The 16,017-nt window shown below is 43.3% G+C and overlaps 1 protein-coding gene across 1 annotated transcript in view; it reads left to right on the plus strand.

Annotated features, from left to right (window-relative positions):
• The window catches only part of phc2b (polyhomeotic homolog 2b (Drosophila)), a 117,345-nt gene that overhangs the window by 60,107 nt on the left and 41,221 nt on the right, over window positions 1-16,017 (plus strand). Inside the window, exon 9 of the mRNA XM_056273488.1 lies at window positions 14,187-14,479. Coding sequence (XP_056129463.1) covers window positions 14,187-14,479 — 293 coding nt within the window. The remainder of the gene's footprint in view (window positions 1-14,186; window positions 14,480-16,017) is intronic.

The following is a 16,017-nucleotide window of genomic DNA, read 5'->3' on the forward strand; positions in this document are numbered from 1 at the left end:
AATGTATTGAGTTCCTTCTTCAGCTTTTCTCTATGTGTTGAGTATTTCTGGCAGTGACAAATAACATGCTCAACAGTTTCTTCTGATCCACATTCACAAAGTCCTGATGGATGCTTCCCTAATAGGTGCATTGTTCCATTTAATCCTGTGTCCTAACCTCAATCTTGAAATGACTGTTTGTTCCCTAGAATTTTTCCCTACAGATATCCTTCACCCCCACTTTCAACCTTTATAGCCATGTAAAGCAGGTGGGTGGAGATATTCAACTGAAGGTGGGATTATTATAATGATTTTTCTTCCGTAAAGGGCGGAAGGATATTTGAACGGCTTGCTGGGTCTGAACTTTTTTCAAATGTTTTCAATTTGGCTGCCCACAACAAAATGACTGGGTAGTTTTACTTCAAAGTTTGTGTGTTAGTAGGCCCATCAGAGACTCAAATGTATACACAAAAATACTGAAAAAGTGAGTTTTGCAGAATAGGTCCCCTTTAAGATTTCCCTTCACTGGAACTAAGGGGCCTAAGCCCAACCCCTGAAAAACAACCCCATACCATTATCCCTCCTCCACCAAACTTTACAGTTGGCACAATGTAGTCAGGCAGGAAACGTTCTCCTGGCATCCGCCAAACCCAGACTCGTCCATCAGACTGCCAGACAGAGAAACGTGATTCGTCACTCCGCAGAACACATTTCCACTTCTCCAGAGTCCAGTGCAGGGTTCTTACACTTTTTCACCAATGATTTTCCATGACTTCTCCATGACTTCTCCAAAACCTTTTACTGAATTTCCATGACCAAAAGAAATTATTTTATCTCAATGGGACCACCGAAAACTAATTATCGTAACACTAAGTAAAATTAGGTTTACATCTGAAATGTATGGTGCCTCTCTAAAACAAAAAAAACACTAGACAGGCACACTTAGATACATTTTCTTATATTTTAATTCCAACGGTTTAACATTTTTGTCAATGTCTCAAAAGAAAAAAATGCCATCACATTTTCTGTCAGAGATAAACAGAGAGAAATAGTGCATTGGGGTAGGAATGCCAGTGCTAACTACTGATTACTCAGTAATCAGTACATGAGTTGTCAATATAAAAAAAAGACATAACATAAATAAATCTTCCAAAATTAACTTCCACTCCTAAAACTAGAGACGGAATATGCAAAGTCTGGAACTCAATGTGTAGTCTTTAGTCTTTACTTCTGCTCCATCCCACCGCCTCACATGTAAATCCATTTGTTTGGACTGCAAATGGTGGTTTAGGCTTTCGTCAAACAGCACTACATATGCCTTTTGTTGGGACACTTCTGACAGTAAGATTCTTTTAAAGTGCGGCGGATCAAGCCCAAAAGTACAGACATAGGCACACTTGTTCTCACCACAGGTAAATTTCGCAGCAATCTGGCTGTCCGGGAACATGGCGGCGAAAACACGGGTCGTGTCCTCGGATGACTTGAATGAGTAGTGTGAATTCATGATTTTTAGTGCCCACAGTTTCTCCGCTTTGAGGACTTTATTTTTTGCAGAAACGTCCAAAGTTGTCTGCTTTGTTGCTGTGGAAACTGTAGTAATGTTGCTGGATGTCCTCACAGCATCCGTGTTCATAAACTCACATATGGGTATTGCACTGCTAGCAACTGCGGCTACAGTCTTGTGTTTTTTTTTCCCTTCAAGTGGCTAACGAGCGTTGATTCGAAATGTCAAATGTTTTACAGCACAGTTTGCATTTAGCACGTCTTAGGTCAGTGTCTTTTGCCAGCCATAATTGGTATTTACCCTTAAAAAGCCATGTATTATTGAAGCTGCACTTCCCTGGCATTTTGTCGAAATCGTCCGTTTGCTAGCAGAAGCAACTCCAGGCTAGTGGGCATGCCTGCAGTTCCTAGGCGCTTGCATGCCGCATGCCCAGTAACACAGACTGAGCCAGACTGAATAAACTTTTCACACCACCAAAATATCATGACGGTCCGTGGCAATTTACATTTTATTATGACACATCGATTTTGTTTGGATTAATTGATGAAACTTTAGATATATTTCCATGACTTTTCCAAAACTTCTGAAAAAATATTATTTTCCATAACTTTTTCAGGGCCTGGAAATTGCATTTTAAAATTCAATGACTTTTCCAGGTTTTTCATGACCGTACGAACCCTGCCAGTGGCAGCGTGCTTTACACCACTCCATCCGACGCTATGCATTGTGCTTGGTAACGTAAGGTTTGTATGCAGCTGCTCGGCCATGGAAACCCATTCCATGAAGCTCCTGGCACACAGTTTTTGTGCTGATGTTAATGCTAGACCAGTATTTTCAAACAAAAGGTGAACATTTCGGATAATTTTAACATACCCACCTTGGTAGTGTGGTGTGCATGGATGCCCCTTGCTTTTCACATTTTTTCTATAAAATATCTTTATTCTACATCTGACATTTGTCTTATTTTCCCTCTTACCCTACCTGACTTTGAATGTTGTAATACACAAATTAACAAAATAGTTCAATTCACAAGCCACATGGAGTGTGCCTGTCTTTTGAAGAAGTATGTGCCCACAATATCTTTGAATCTGTGGCAAGTTAGCAAGAGGAGCAGTAGAGCCCCCCTTAACACTACTTGCAGCAGTATTTTGTGGAAAACCTCATTTGGGAGCTGTAAGATTTCCTCAGTTGCAGTAGACTAACTAAAGTATTGTTGTAGGGTCCTTTTTATGCCAATGGAATTGAAACTACCATAATTCTCTCTTAGTTATTTTATGTCTCTTTAGAAGTTTAGTAGCCAAAATGATCAAACCATGAATCTCACCTACAAGGTGATGCAAGACAACTTCCTGTCTTGTGTGGGACATAATTCAGCTGAGTAACATCCAAGGGTGATATATTACTTTGACTTGTACACAGACTGGTGTCTATAGCTCTCTCCCCAACCCACACAACCACCAACAGCACCTATGCAGCTCATTGATAGGTTTTCCTAAGCTAACGTATGTTACAGTATGCCTGTAATAACATGATTATGAATACACTTGGTCCCAAATACTGCCTTTCTTTAAATAGCGTAGACCTATGCAAAGATGGTGATTTCTACTGCTGTAGCCCACTGTGTACTAAATAATGGAAAACTGCCAAACAGTGATGATTTACCTTTACTGAAGAGAGCTGACAGTTACAGATCCCCTTCAAAGTTTGCAAGAAAGTGACATCTTAATAAATCCGATAATGGGACAATATGTTGGCTATGGTGTCCTTGACACATTGGTCTAATATACTACTTCATTTGTGGCAATGCAGTCTCAAGAGTCACATCAAAATCAAGTTCCCTTCACTCCAGCAACCACAATGTCAACACATTTTTGCAACTTTTACTTATTTAAAAAAAAAAGCAATTTGTGTCTTAATAAGAGGAGGGCAGTGGATGTTTTAACAGATACTTAGTGCAAGCATTACATGGTGGCAGTCAAATCTGTAAAATTGACCGCTTTCAATTGCAAAGGAAGTTCCCCAAATCCATTTGCGGCCGGTTTTGTTGTTACTGTCTGTGCTTCTTGTGATTGGTCTGACAGGGACACACACATGCACGCACGCAGGCATGCACACGAGACAGTTCACACATTTACTTGAACGGTTTATGAACTTTACAAATTCTTGTTAATCAGATGTATTTCATATATAAACTTAGCACAAAAAGTAAGGAAATTTGTGTTTGGTAGACTATTTCTTTGTCGTAACAATGCTTCTTGGCAATAAATCTTATATCAGGCACCTGATTGTCAGCAACTGGGGTACCAGAAGCTCAAAACAAGAGTCAATAGCAACAGCAAAATAAGCTGTTTGGCATTGGCAGAGGAGATTTGGCAAATTTTTCATGGGCACAAACCACATACTCAGCTCTGCTGCTCATCCCACAAATGCATGTTCCTTACAAATGTGGCACCATTTAAAAGGGAAATAAACAGGCGTTCCAACGGTATAAGATTTATTGCCAAGAAGCATTGTTACAACAAAGAAATAATCTACCAAACACAAATTTCCTTACTTTTTGTGCTAAGTATAGATCAATAGATAGTATGTATGTCTGCCTGCCTCTGTAGATTCATGCCAATGTTGGAATGTATAGTAAAAATATAACAGGTATAATCAAGACATACATACATTGTCATTTCAGACTATCCAAAGATAGCTCATAGTGAGAAAATATCCAGACGTCTATGCCATCATACTTATATTGGTAGAAAACTACTTATGCCACTGGACCAGGATTGGTATGTCAGTAGAAAACAGCGTATGCTGATGGATCAGGATTAGTATGTCGGTAGAAAATAGTAGTTACCCTGGATGTAACTCCAGTTCTGAGTACGTGTGTAGCCCTCTAACTGACTTTGCTATTGGTTTACCCGATCAAGGCTCTGCCTCGGCACCTGAGAAAGCTCTTTGTACTCACTGCCTAATTGGATGGTAGGAGCCACATAGCGCCCACCCCCTATAATAATATAATAATAAAGCCCCTGTGTTGCCACTGCTTGTCTCCCTTTGAAACTCAGCAACAAATACTGGGGCCAGCTTCACTTGTGGTTAGAGGGCTATGCACATATTCATAGAACCGGAGTTACATCCAGGGTAACTACTATTTCTATGTCGTACGTGCTCCGCCCTCTAGGGAGCTCCGTTATTGGTTCACATCTAAGGCAAAGGCCATTAGGGATGAGGGCACTCCCAACTGGGATGAGTGTACTCCCAGCTGGGTCCGACTGACACTAGTCTGACACCAGCCAAACCGCAACCTACATAGCAGCAGTCAAACAGTTGAGCACTGCCCCCTCGAGGGTCTCATACCATACTGCAACAACCTGCCAAGTGCTGGGCACAACCAAAGTCTCAGTCAGCTGAAGATGAGCCCCCCCCCCCCCCCGACAATGTGCCAAGCACCGATAGGGACTCCAAGTCAGCAGTCATATCTCAGGGATATGACTGAATAGAGGACCAAGAAGTTGCCAAGCAGATGTTCTCCACTGACACCTGAAAAGTGCCATAGAGGACGCAATGCACCTAGTAGAGTGCACCCTGAGGCCCACTGGGGTGGGGCGGCCCATATCATCGTAACTTGCGGATTACATCACAAAACCAGTGAGTGAGCTGCTGTGCATACAGAGGGCCCCCTGAGCCCGGCCAACATGGCAGATGAGCAGCCTGAAAGAGACCTCCTGAATGTCACCAAGCTCTCCACATAAAATGCCGGCACCGGACACAGAGTGTGAAGGCGCTCCTCTTCCCTGTCAGCGTGAGGAGGAGGAACATATGCTCTCAGACAAATGACCCTCAACCTGAGTGAGGAAGAGAGGACCTTTGGCCGGAAGGATGGATTGAGTCACAGTTCTACCAACCCCTTGTCGTCACTGACAGACCTGCAGAAGGGATGTAACAACTAGGCACACAAATTCCCCGCTCTCTTGGCCAAAGTAATAATAATAACAATAATAATAAATTGAACTTATATAGTGCTTTTCTAACACTCAAAGTCACTTTACAATAAGTAAAAAAAAGTCACTACGCTTCACAAAGAGCCAAGAGAAGTGCCGTCTCAATAGAAAAAAGTCCCAAGTACGCCTGATCCAGCGGCTCTGCCAAACCATCCAGAACCGTCTGCATGTCGCACTGAGGAACAAAGAATTGAGTAGGGGGCTTCAGCCTGTGGACATCAACCAGGAAGCGCTTAACCAAGGGGTGGCTACTGACAGTTAAAAGGCCAAAACCGTTGTAGCCTGCTGTAATCCTTACTGCAAACACTCTCAAGGTGGAGGCAGCGCGGCCATTCTCAATCAATTCCTCATGAACTACAAACATGCTGCAAAAGGCAGGAGCACGGGTTGAGGTCCCTGACCATGCACCAGTCCCCAAAAACCCGCTAGCGCGTTACATAAGCTTTGGAGGTGGCAGGGGTATGCACACTCTGAATAGTCATGATAACCGCCTCCAGGGGGCCCATGTTGCTCAGTCTGATCCTCTCACTCTCCAAACTGTGAAGCACTGTCCCAGAACTGGACATGAGAGGATTGTGCCATCTGCCTACTGGGATCAGCCATGAGTCTGCCACCTTCAGCTGAGCTAGGTCCGGGAACCACCTGGCTCTCTGACTCAAAGACTATCACTGATATGTGCTGCGCCCAACCCTGTGAAGCAGCTGCATCATCAGCCGCAGGGGTGGAAAACATCCAGCAGGCCAGGAGGCTACATTGGGTGGGCTAACACGTCCACCCCCAACAGGGGGGTGCGTCGGTCGCTCTTAGAGACAGCCACAGGGCACCCTTGGCGTCCTCCTTGCTCACAAACAGGTCAGCCACCGGTCACCCAAACCATCACCAGATCTGTTTGCCTACGTTCAGGGAGATGCTTTATTCCCCCTGGAGTGGGCCCCCTCTTGACATGCTGTCTGCCCCCACATAGAGAAGCCCCGGAACGTGGCGGGCCTTCAGGGAGCAGAGATGGAGATCTGCCCAAGTCCACATACTATGGTGGAAATAACCCACTGTAACATTAGATGTATCTTATTAATTGTTGGGACAGCATCTCTTTTTAGAGTTCCATAGTAGGTTTTTGCCCTCCTTTGTAGTCATTACTTGTGAAGTGATCCTGCTTATCAGCACTGTTGCTGTTTTTGGATTGAATTGAGGATTTCTGATGGTTTCCACCCACTAGCTGTATAACACTGAGTCAGAGGGGGATTAGTGGAATTTGTGTTCTGTTGATAATCGCGTTGCACATACATTACCACAACCGGGTACTGAATAGTTCATTGTCCTACGCCAAGTTGGTAACAAGAAGTTGAAAGTTGCACAGAAATGCAAAAGTTATTTTCAGTTTCATCGAGCGAGTACTGTAAATCCTGCCTGTGTTGCTCGTATCGGTGTACTGGTAAGTTCCTGAGCATGTGCAATGTCTTGTTTACATAGAAAAGAAACTTAGCGGCTGTCTGTGAACACATTCAGAGAAAACTACAATGCCCACGCCGTATGTAATGATTAGAGTAGTCGCCCAAACCAAGGATACCGCTCTGTGACCTGGTTAATCTATTTGGAACACAACGGAGTTCAATGGCTTTCGTAATGTCACCATCTCCGACATTGGCCTTAATGCAGCTGCTGGTGAGTAGAACAATTTTTGTGGGTTTCGATCTTCTCATAGACCATGTCAAAAATACAAAAAACACAAAAATACACCGGCCTTATCCTTTTAGGCTTACTGAAGTGGGGCCTGTGGAAACGAACATGAATCTTCGCTAAAATATTTTGGCCTTTTTAAAGGGGTTGCTCAGAATAGAAAAATTATATTCAGTCGATTTCACATATAAAATAATAAACTCGGGTGACCTGTTTATAACCAAATGTAATGAGGATTTTGAAGACAGTAATCATCAGAATTCATGTATTGATATTGTTGAAATTTTGCTCTGCATTGCTTTCTTTGTCCATGATATCACATTTTGGAACTCCTGTCCTGTGTCATACAACTCAGTTATGTTTTGTCAGTCTATTTATTTCACTCTGACAGAGAAACTATAGCCGGTGTGATGAGTAGTTATAAATGGGTCATACAAGCTGATGGTCCACATTTTGATTTTGTTCTCTGTACAGAGATGATGGTGGATATCAAATCACTGCGGTAGTCTGTTGTCATTTTTGTGGACAAATCACTCAACTGTCAAATGGCTTGCCGAGTGACGCATTCCCCCTTTCCTTCATGAAGCAGACTTGGATTTCAAACCTCAAATTATACTTGGGTCATCGGGGAGTTGTCGCATATGGAAACACGGCCCTATGTTTACAGTTAGACAAGAATAGAGTTGTTGAGCTTGACTTGTGCCTTTGATAGGTTTTCCCCACTGTATATGTGGCATGTCAGGGCCTGCAATAGGCAAACACTCTCACCCGCTCATGGGGCGCGAGGAGAGAAAGGGAGTGTGTCCAGGTTGTGTCCGGAACAGCTTAGCTGCTTTGTGAATAGAAAGCTGTGAAAGGCATGCTGCCACCAATGAGCATTTCCAGACCACTTATTGTGTTCGTGAATGTCAGCAGCTGTTTTTTTTTTTTTTTTTTTTGAATGGCGCGAATGGTGACTATGCCAGCAATACAAGCTGATTAAGTCATTGTGTTAATGTACTTATCCACTGAGCATGTGCAACCTGCCTCTTTCTGTGTGCGCGCGTGTGTTTGTGTATATATGACAACAAACCATAGCCTTATGCATGTTATGCCTGTGTGTGTGTGTGTGTGTGTGTGTGTGTGTGTGTGTGTGTGTGTGTGTGTGTGTGTGTGTGTGTGTGTGTGTGTGTGTGTGTGTGTGTGTGTGTGTGTGTGTGTGTGTGTGTGTGTGTGTGTGTGTGTGTGTGTTTGTGGATGGCAGAGGAGGATTAGCTGAGGGTGTGAGCACACAACTGTGTCTTTGTTTGGCTTTGTTGCCGTAATGGATTTACATAAAATGAAAGGGAGGACAGAAGCCAAAAACCTGGCCGTGCGCAGACAGGGAAAAAAAAAAAACATAGGTTATAGCAGCCAGCCATGAGGGACAGGTGTGCCCGTGAGATGCAAGGGTGAGGAGGAGAGACAGACATGGACTGTGATTAGGCCATCATACACTTGGATTTCTAGCCTATATTTTTAGAAGGAAATAATTCTGTGAACCACTATCACTGTACGTGATATGCCTAAATAAAAACTTCAACAACAAAGACTGACTCAAACCAGTGTTTGTCAATAATGTGTTGATTGCGTTTGGACTGACCTTTCCATGGAGCCACGTTATATTTTATCTAACTGTCTGCCCTGTGATGGCCTGGCGGCCTGTCCAGGGTGTCTCCCTGCCTGCTGCCCAATGACTGCTGGGATAGGCTCCAGCATCCCTTCGACCCCAAGAGCAGGATAAGCAGTTCAGATGGATGGATGGAAATAATTCTGCTAACTCAAATTCATTAGGCACTTTTATTGTTTTGTAAGCCAACCCTTGTTTCTCTAAGGAAAACATAAGACATCTGAAAGATAGTCAATGTCTATGTAGATGGTAGAGTAGACCAACTCACCAGCTGCAGCACTTGGCTGGTAAATGGGGCTATTTTCCCATCCCTCTTTACAACCTTGGGACATCCAGAGTAGGCTGCGGATATTTCAGGCATGCACATAATAATTGCCCCATGTATCAGTATTTCTCATAGCCTAGCAAATATCACCATCTTCGTTACACTGTGGCCATGAGCAGCAGAACAGATCGGCTTGATAAGGGAGAGCAGTTTTTAATTAAAAAAGCCATCTCTGCCCCCCGAAGTGCTCAGGCCTCCTAACCCAACGTGACCTTAGTGTCTCTCTCTGAGCCCAGTCTGATTCGAGATATCACCGGCACACCACGGAGGAGGTGGGGTTTACCTCATTGTCTATTTTTGGTGGGGAGTTGTAACTAAGCAATTGGAGAGAAAGGAAGGGCAAGTCTTTTTTTGGGGCTGTGTCTATGTTTTTACTGAGCACTGCAGACATAAGGAGGGGGATCATTTTCCCTTGAATAGAGATCAGGCTGGAGGCAGCTGTTCAGCGCTGTTTTGTTTTTCCTTGCAGATTGAGAGTCTAGATCAATATTCAGCAATGGCTTTCTTTGTTTGGTTTTTGAATATAGCTGCTACCAGCAGCATGAGTTGTCTCTCATTTTCAATTTTATATAAGTGAAGGAGAAAAAAACAAAAACAAAAAAAAATGCACTTAATATTCTCCGAGTATTCACATTTTAGTATAAAAAGCTGACTTGAACTCACTGTGCAGAAAATATGAACATCTTCCAAACCCACTTTTACTTGCACAGAATCTCACTTGTATCGATCGACACTTTGAGTCAATTTCCTTTTTCAGCTTTTGCCGTATCTTCCCCTGTTCAGTTAGAATTGACAGGAGAACTTGAAAAGTTTTTCTCTGAATTTACCTGGTCGGCTCATTTTGTACTGTTTTGCGTATTAATGGCTAGTTATGGTCAGGCATAGTCTATACCATCACTTTTTTAACGTATTAAAATCAAGACCTGACATACAGGCTCTTTCTAGAGTTGGGTCCGATCCAATATCGGTATCGGGTGCTGATACTGATGTAATTCACTCAAAAGATATCAGACTGATGTTACCGATTCATGACCAAACCAGATTCCATAGTCTGATGATTTTATGAATTATAAATATGATGTAATAATGCAATTTTAAGCCCATAGCCAAAATGGTATATTTAAGTTTGGGTAGTGTGAAGTGTTTTGAGGGTGGGGACATGGGACACAAGCACTTCACCTGCCCGCATAGAGAGCGGGATGTGGAGGATATGGAAGTCGCCAACCAGGTGGCTGAAGCAGTGCTGGGGGGGTAGTGGGGGTAACGAAGCCACTGGGAAAAAGTGAAAAACCAAAAAAAAGTAAACCTGGAGTCTCCTAAACTTCATAGTAATTCGGTGAAAGATAAAATGGCTGTAGATGACCTAGTGACTGTATCAGAGGGACCCAGTGTGTGTGGAGTTTGTGGCGCTGCTGTGAGCATAACCTCCCTGGCAGCTGCTGCAGTCGAGCCCAGGAAGGAGGTGCAGAGTGACGGGAAGGAGGTGGTGGTGGACCTGCCTGTCACCGGTGACGAAAAGTGAAGAACCACATTTGAAATCTTCCATCACTGTATCCAGGTTATTGTCACAATTTGATTTAATTGATGCTCGGCGAATAAAAAATTGAAACACCAGATAGTACACATGGGTAAAGGTTTGAGGGAACAGGGTCAGTGCTGCCAGGCCAGACAGGCTGTATATCACCAGACACCTTCACATCAGGTTAGTCAGGAGTAACATATTTCCAGTTGGTTTTACAGATCGCCACTTAGTCAATGTTTTTTTATATCTTTCACCAACAAAAAAATATAAATCTTTCTGGCATTTTAATGTGAAATAACTCCAGGAAAGGTCTTTTTGTAAAGAATGAGTTAACATTTTGGGCAATTTGGAGAGTAAAAAAAGCACAGTTTGACTCCCATTAAAGGAATTGCCATAGCATTTTGCACTCTTACACCTGTTTGTATGAGAAGCCTACTTAAACTGCAGTTCAAATAAATTGCTTTGGAATACATTTGAATTTAATACATTTTTGTATATTTTTTGCTCTTTTAACAAGAAGAGTGCAGTGTGGTTTATTACAGCCTCTTGTAACTTTACACATAATACCACCACCAACAACAATGACAACAACAATAATTCAAGAAAAAGGATACCTGGTATCAGTATCGGTCAGTATCGACAGATACCCAAATTCGGGTATTGGAATCGGGTCGGTATTGGAAACAAAGTGGATCGGTACATCTCTTAACTCTTTCCGCTAGTGTTTCTAATTTCAAGTATACATTTTCATTTGCCAATACACTTTTTTTTTGTAGTATTTCTTGTTAAATGGGCTCAAAATCACTCAGTGGTCTTGTGTCTAAAGCTACACAAGGGATTTATTCGTTTAGCTTGTTCCTTCTAACCTCTGGTGACTGATTGACTTTCACTAACCTAAATTCTGATCCTCATTCATGTGAGGCGAGAAGGCCCGAGGCGTGCTGTTGCTTTCTTCCTCTAGTCGAGAATGCGCTATGCTAATATAAGCCAAAGCAGCAGCCATGGTGAGAACGTGGAAACTCAGGGATTTTCCAAGGCCTGGTGTCAGAGACCTATTGGGAATGTGTGCTGTCTGTTTTCCTCGGCACCGTGCAGCAGCACATACAAACAGAGACACACATAGTAGCTAAGGCATAGTGCTAGGCCAGGGCTGCGTGTGTGTGTGTGTGTGTGTGTGTGTACGTGTACATGTACGTGTACGTGTGGGTGTGGGGACCTGAGTCATTCCACTCCTTAATCCCAAGACCTTGAGGGGAGAAATAGCATTAAAATGAATTCCTCTCTCCTCGTTCCAAGACCTCTCTCTGGTCCTCATTAAAGGGGCCTGAGAAAGCTGTTGAGATTCACTGGGAGTGCTGACTCTTGTATCCGCTGGGCACTGTTTCAGACCCCCACCCCACTATTTAGACCCGGCCTAGCCACTGAAATGATGGATGTTATTATTCCCAGAGGTGTTGGTTTACATTTCCTTGTTTGAGTGTGAACCATCCTTTCACCCAGCATTGTAGATTGGCACCGCCATCCAAGGATGAAATGGTACCAGTCTGAAATGAATTGAAATTTGTAAACCTCAAGTGAAGAATTGCACTTTACAACCATAGCGAGTCATGTTGCCTTCGTATATGAGTGTTCCCCCACATCTCAACATGTGGAAAATACAACAACAACAAAAAACAACTAAATGAAAAAACAACCCACACTTTCCAACCGATCCTGTGGCACTGAAGGGACTAATGACGTGCGACTCTGCCAGATAGAAAACGTCTACATTTCCCACAGCAGGGTACAGACTGTGGTTAACGCTTCACAGAAAAACCTTTGGCTCCAGATGGAGACTATCCCACACAAGAACGCTATGAAAAGAAGAAGAAAAAAAAACAGAAGGGGGAGGGGGAGGATTGTGGGGGGGGGGGGACAAATTGGCGTGTCTGGCCATGCTCCATCCTTAGATTTACAAGGGCATTTGTTAATGTCATATGCTACATAAACACACACACACACACACACACATAGTCACACAAGTCATCTCACTGGAACAATTGTGTACCTTCACCTCCACATTTACTAATGTCCTGATGGAACTTAACTGAACATTGAGTCAGAACCTGTTCATGGGAAGATCTGTGTGTGTGTGCGTGCGTGTGTGTGCGTGTGTGTGTGTGGGGGCGGTAATTATGGTGGTGTCTTGTAACAAAAGTGAGTCAGTTGGTCCACACAGTTACTTGGTAGGAGTCGCTGGAACTCTGTTTCAAAGAGAAGGCGGAAAGGGTCGGATCCCATTGACTCACTGTTTACTACATACAGTAGGTTAGAGGCAGTTTGATCTAATTCACTCACAGGATAATTCTGTGACTAGACCTGCCTGAGGCTTTATACACTTCTCTGTGTTTTTAGATTTTTTATGTGCGTGCAAACATACACACACACAGGCTACCACAATACATGATTGATGGATGAGCTGTATCTTCAGCTCCGGGGAAGAAGTTATGGGCTCCTGTTGTCATTTTGTCCATGGCCGCTCTGACACGTGTTGACATGTAAGATGGTTTGAGAATTTGTCTGTAAACCTTTCATCCATGTCTTAATATTGAATTCTGCCAACAAGAGGTGCACAGGTGAAAGGGAATGCAGCAAAACAAGCTACTTTTCACCTATGTCTATGTTGGAGTCACCATTGTGTTATGAACCATTGGTACAGTCACCTCCTTATACGCTCTGAATTTTGGACCATTATGAACATGCATGAATTTGATTATTGTTCGGGTTTGTAGCAAGTCACACTTAATCTAATGGTATTATATATTCATTTGAGTTCAGTGTTAAACTATAGAACCAGAAGATACTAATAGTTCTATAGTTTAACCTGTGAGTTGTACATTAGCTTTGTTGAACACTGCTGTAAATATCTGGAATCAGAATTTAAAAAGGATTATATTGGCTAGATTTAACATAGTAAATAATCAATATGAAACGTGGTAAATCTCCAGAATTGCTTGAAAATTGCTATTAGTGTTGAATCCCTACACTACATGTTTGCACTGCAAAAACAGTTTCTTTCGAAAAAGTTGATGCCCCTTTTAAATCTTAACATACATCTCACTCTGATCAAGGCAATAGGTGGTCATTATACTTCCCAATGTACAGTCTTCTCACTCGCACCTACAAGCTTGCATTTCTGGACTAGATACCCTGTTATCGATATTGCAGTCACTGCCATAGAAATAGACATCATTACCACAGTGTATAGTGAAACCAACACACAGTCCCACCATTAGGAGCAGCAGGATCTTAAAATGAACACTCCTTCACCAGCCAAATGCTGGAAAGATTTGGCAACTAACCAAGGTTTTAGTGGTTATTGATATTTGTGGATGAACCCAAGTATCATGCAACAGGCCTCTCCCACAAGGATAGGTCTGTTGCACAGTACATGGCAGGTAGACAAAACAGTTGGTGCCTTTCCCTGAAGAGGAATCCAGAGGGTCAGAGATCCCCCATCGCTGTTACTGACCATCTATGTCCTATTCTTGTTGCAGCCTACACTCAGATTCAGCCTCACTCCCTGGTCCAACAGCACAAGCAGCAGCAGCAGCAGCAGCAGTTCGTGGTCCAGCAGAACCAAGCTTCCCAACGGACAGCCTCCATTCAGCCGTCACAGCATCCAGTCCCTGTGCTGCCCAAACCTGCTCCCCACCAGCCCTCCATGCCCAGTCAGCCGGCCACCATCTTCCACTCCACCATCAGCCCTCACGCTCTTCACTCTTCTCTTAGCCACGCCAAAGCCCAGCCTGTCCAACTCACAGCCATCAACCTACAAATACAACCCACGGTGAGGATGCTCAGGGGCCAAATTAACCGAAATGTAGAGTAAACTGATATTTAGGATGCTCTATAGTAAATGTCTACAAGAGATGTTCATATTTAAAGAGGCAAAAACTGTTCTGCTTATGTGTCTTTATGCATGCTCAATATCCCAGGTAAGGAAATCGCAGAAAGTTGGATCAGTGCATCTGGAAATAACATTTATTGGGAGAAATGTTTCATCACTAATCTAATTGACCTCTTAAGTCTCAACTGACTGCAGGTATCCCCCACCCTTATGAACAATACAGTGGCATAACGACCGAAAACAATGATTGGTTTCATATGCAAATTGCCGTGACCATTAACTAGTGGTTACAATGGCAATGTGTACTATTCACAGTGGATTGGAGAATAGTTGCAGTCAAAGCATTGTAAGATGGCGACAGATGTACTCTTAGGTATTTCCCTCTTCGACTCCCCATTCAAACCAGTGTTCCTCCCTATCAAGGATGTGTACATCTTCATGCTTGAAAGAGTGGCCACAAGTCACGGCAATCCTCCTGGCACTTAACAGCGTACACTATATTGCTCTGTTTGTGCTGGGGGACCTGATCCTTGGGGTGGACCAATTTCTGGTGCACTATGTTTTGGGGTTTGAAAGCAACTAAGACACTGTTTGGAAAATATGCGTCTCAACTCTTCCGACACTCCTGTCACATACGGAATCACCACTGGTTTCCGCTTGGGTAGCTGTTGTCTTTCTCCTCTCTTCGATCAGCAGGTGCACTGTTTGGGCATCTTCCTGGCTTTGACAAATGCCCAGTTAGGATAACCACACTTAACGAGGGCCTTTTTAATGTGGGACTTCACCCCTTCTCCTGGCCACTGTGTCAGTGGGGACATTGTCAGCTCGGTGGTACAGCGTCCTGATGACTCCTAGTTTGTGCTCCAGTGGATGAGAGTCAATCTTTAAGTACTGATCAGTATGTGTTGGTTTACAGTAAACATCAACAATCAACTGTTCCCCATCACCAATTGCAATTTCACAGTCTAAGAAGGCTAATCTGTCATTTTTCACATCCTCCCTGGTGAACATGATATGGTTGTCCACAGAGTTAATGTGGCCGGTGAAATGTGGTACATGTGAGGCTGAGATTTAATTTTAACCCAGGTGCCGTCCACAAATCTGAAGCAATGGCTAGGTGGTGTCCCTGGGTAGGACATCAGTCCTCTTTTCATCTTACTCCATGTACAAGTTGGCCACTATAGGTGAAATTGGGGAACCCATAGCATACCCATGCTTCTGCCTGTAGTACTGCTCCCTATATGTGAAGTACGTGGACTGAAGACAGCTTCAGGAGAAGACGCACTTTGTCAGTGTTAAGGGTGGTCCTATTGCTAAAGGTGGGGTAGTTTTGCAATTTCAGTGCACCAGCCAATCGAAGAGAGAAGAAGGACAAGACCTGCCTAAGCAGAAACCAGTGGTGATTCTGTATGTGGAGGGAGTTTCAGAACAGTTGAGATGCGTATTTTCTAAGCACTGTGTTTCAGTTGCTTTCAAAC

The sequence above is a fragment of the Lampris incognitus genome, chromosome 2 (genome assembly GCF_029633865.1).
Source record: "Lampris incognitus isolate fLamInc1 chromosome 2, fLamInc1.hap2, whole genome shotgun sequence".
Classification (NCBI taxonomy): domain Eukaryota; kingdom Metazoa; phylum Chordata; class Actinopteri; order Lampriformes; family Lampridae; genus Lampris; species Lampris incognitus.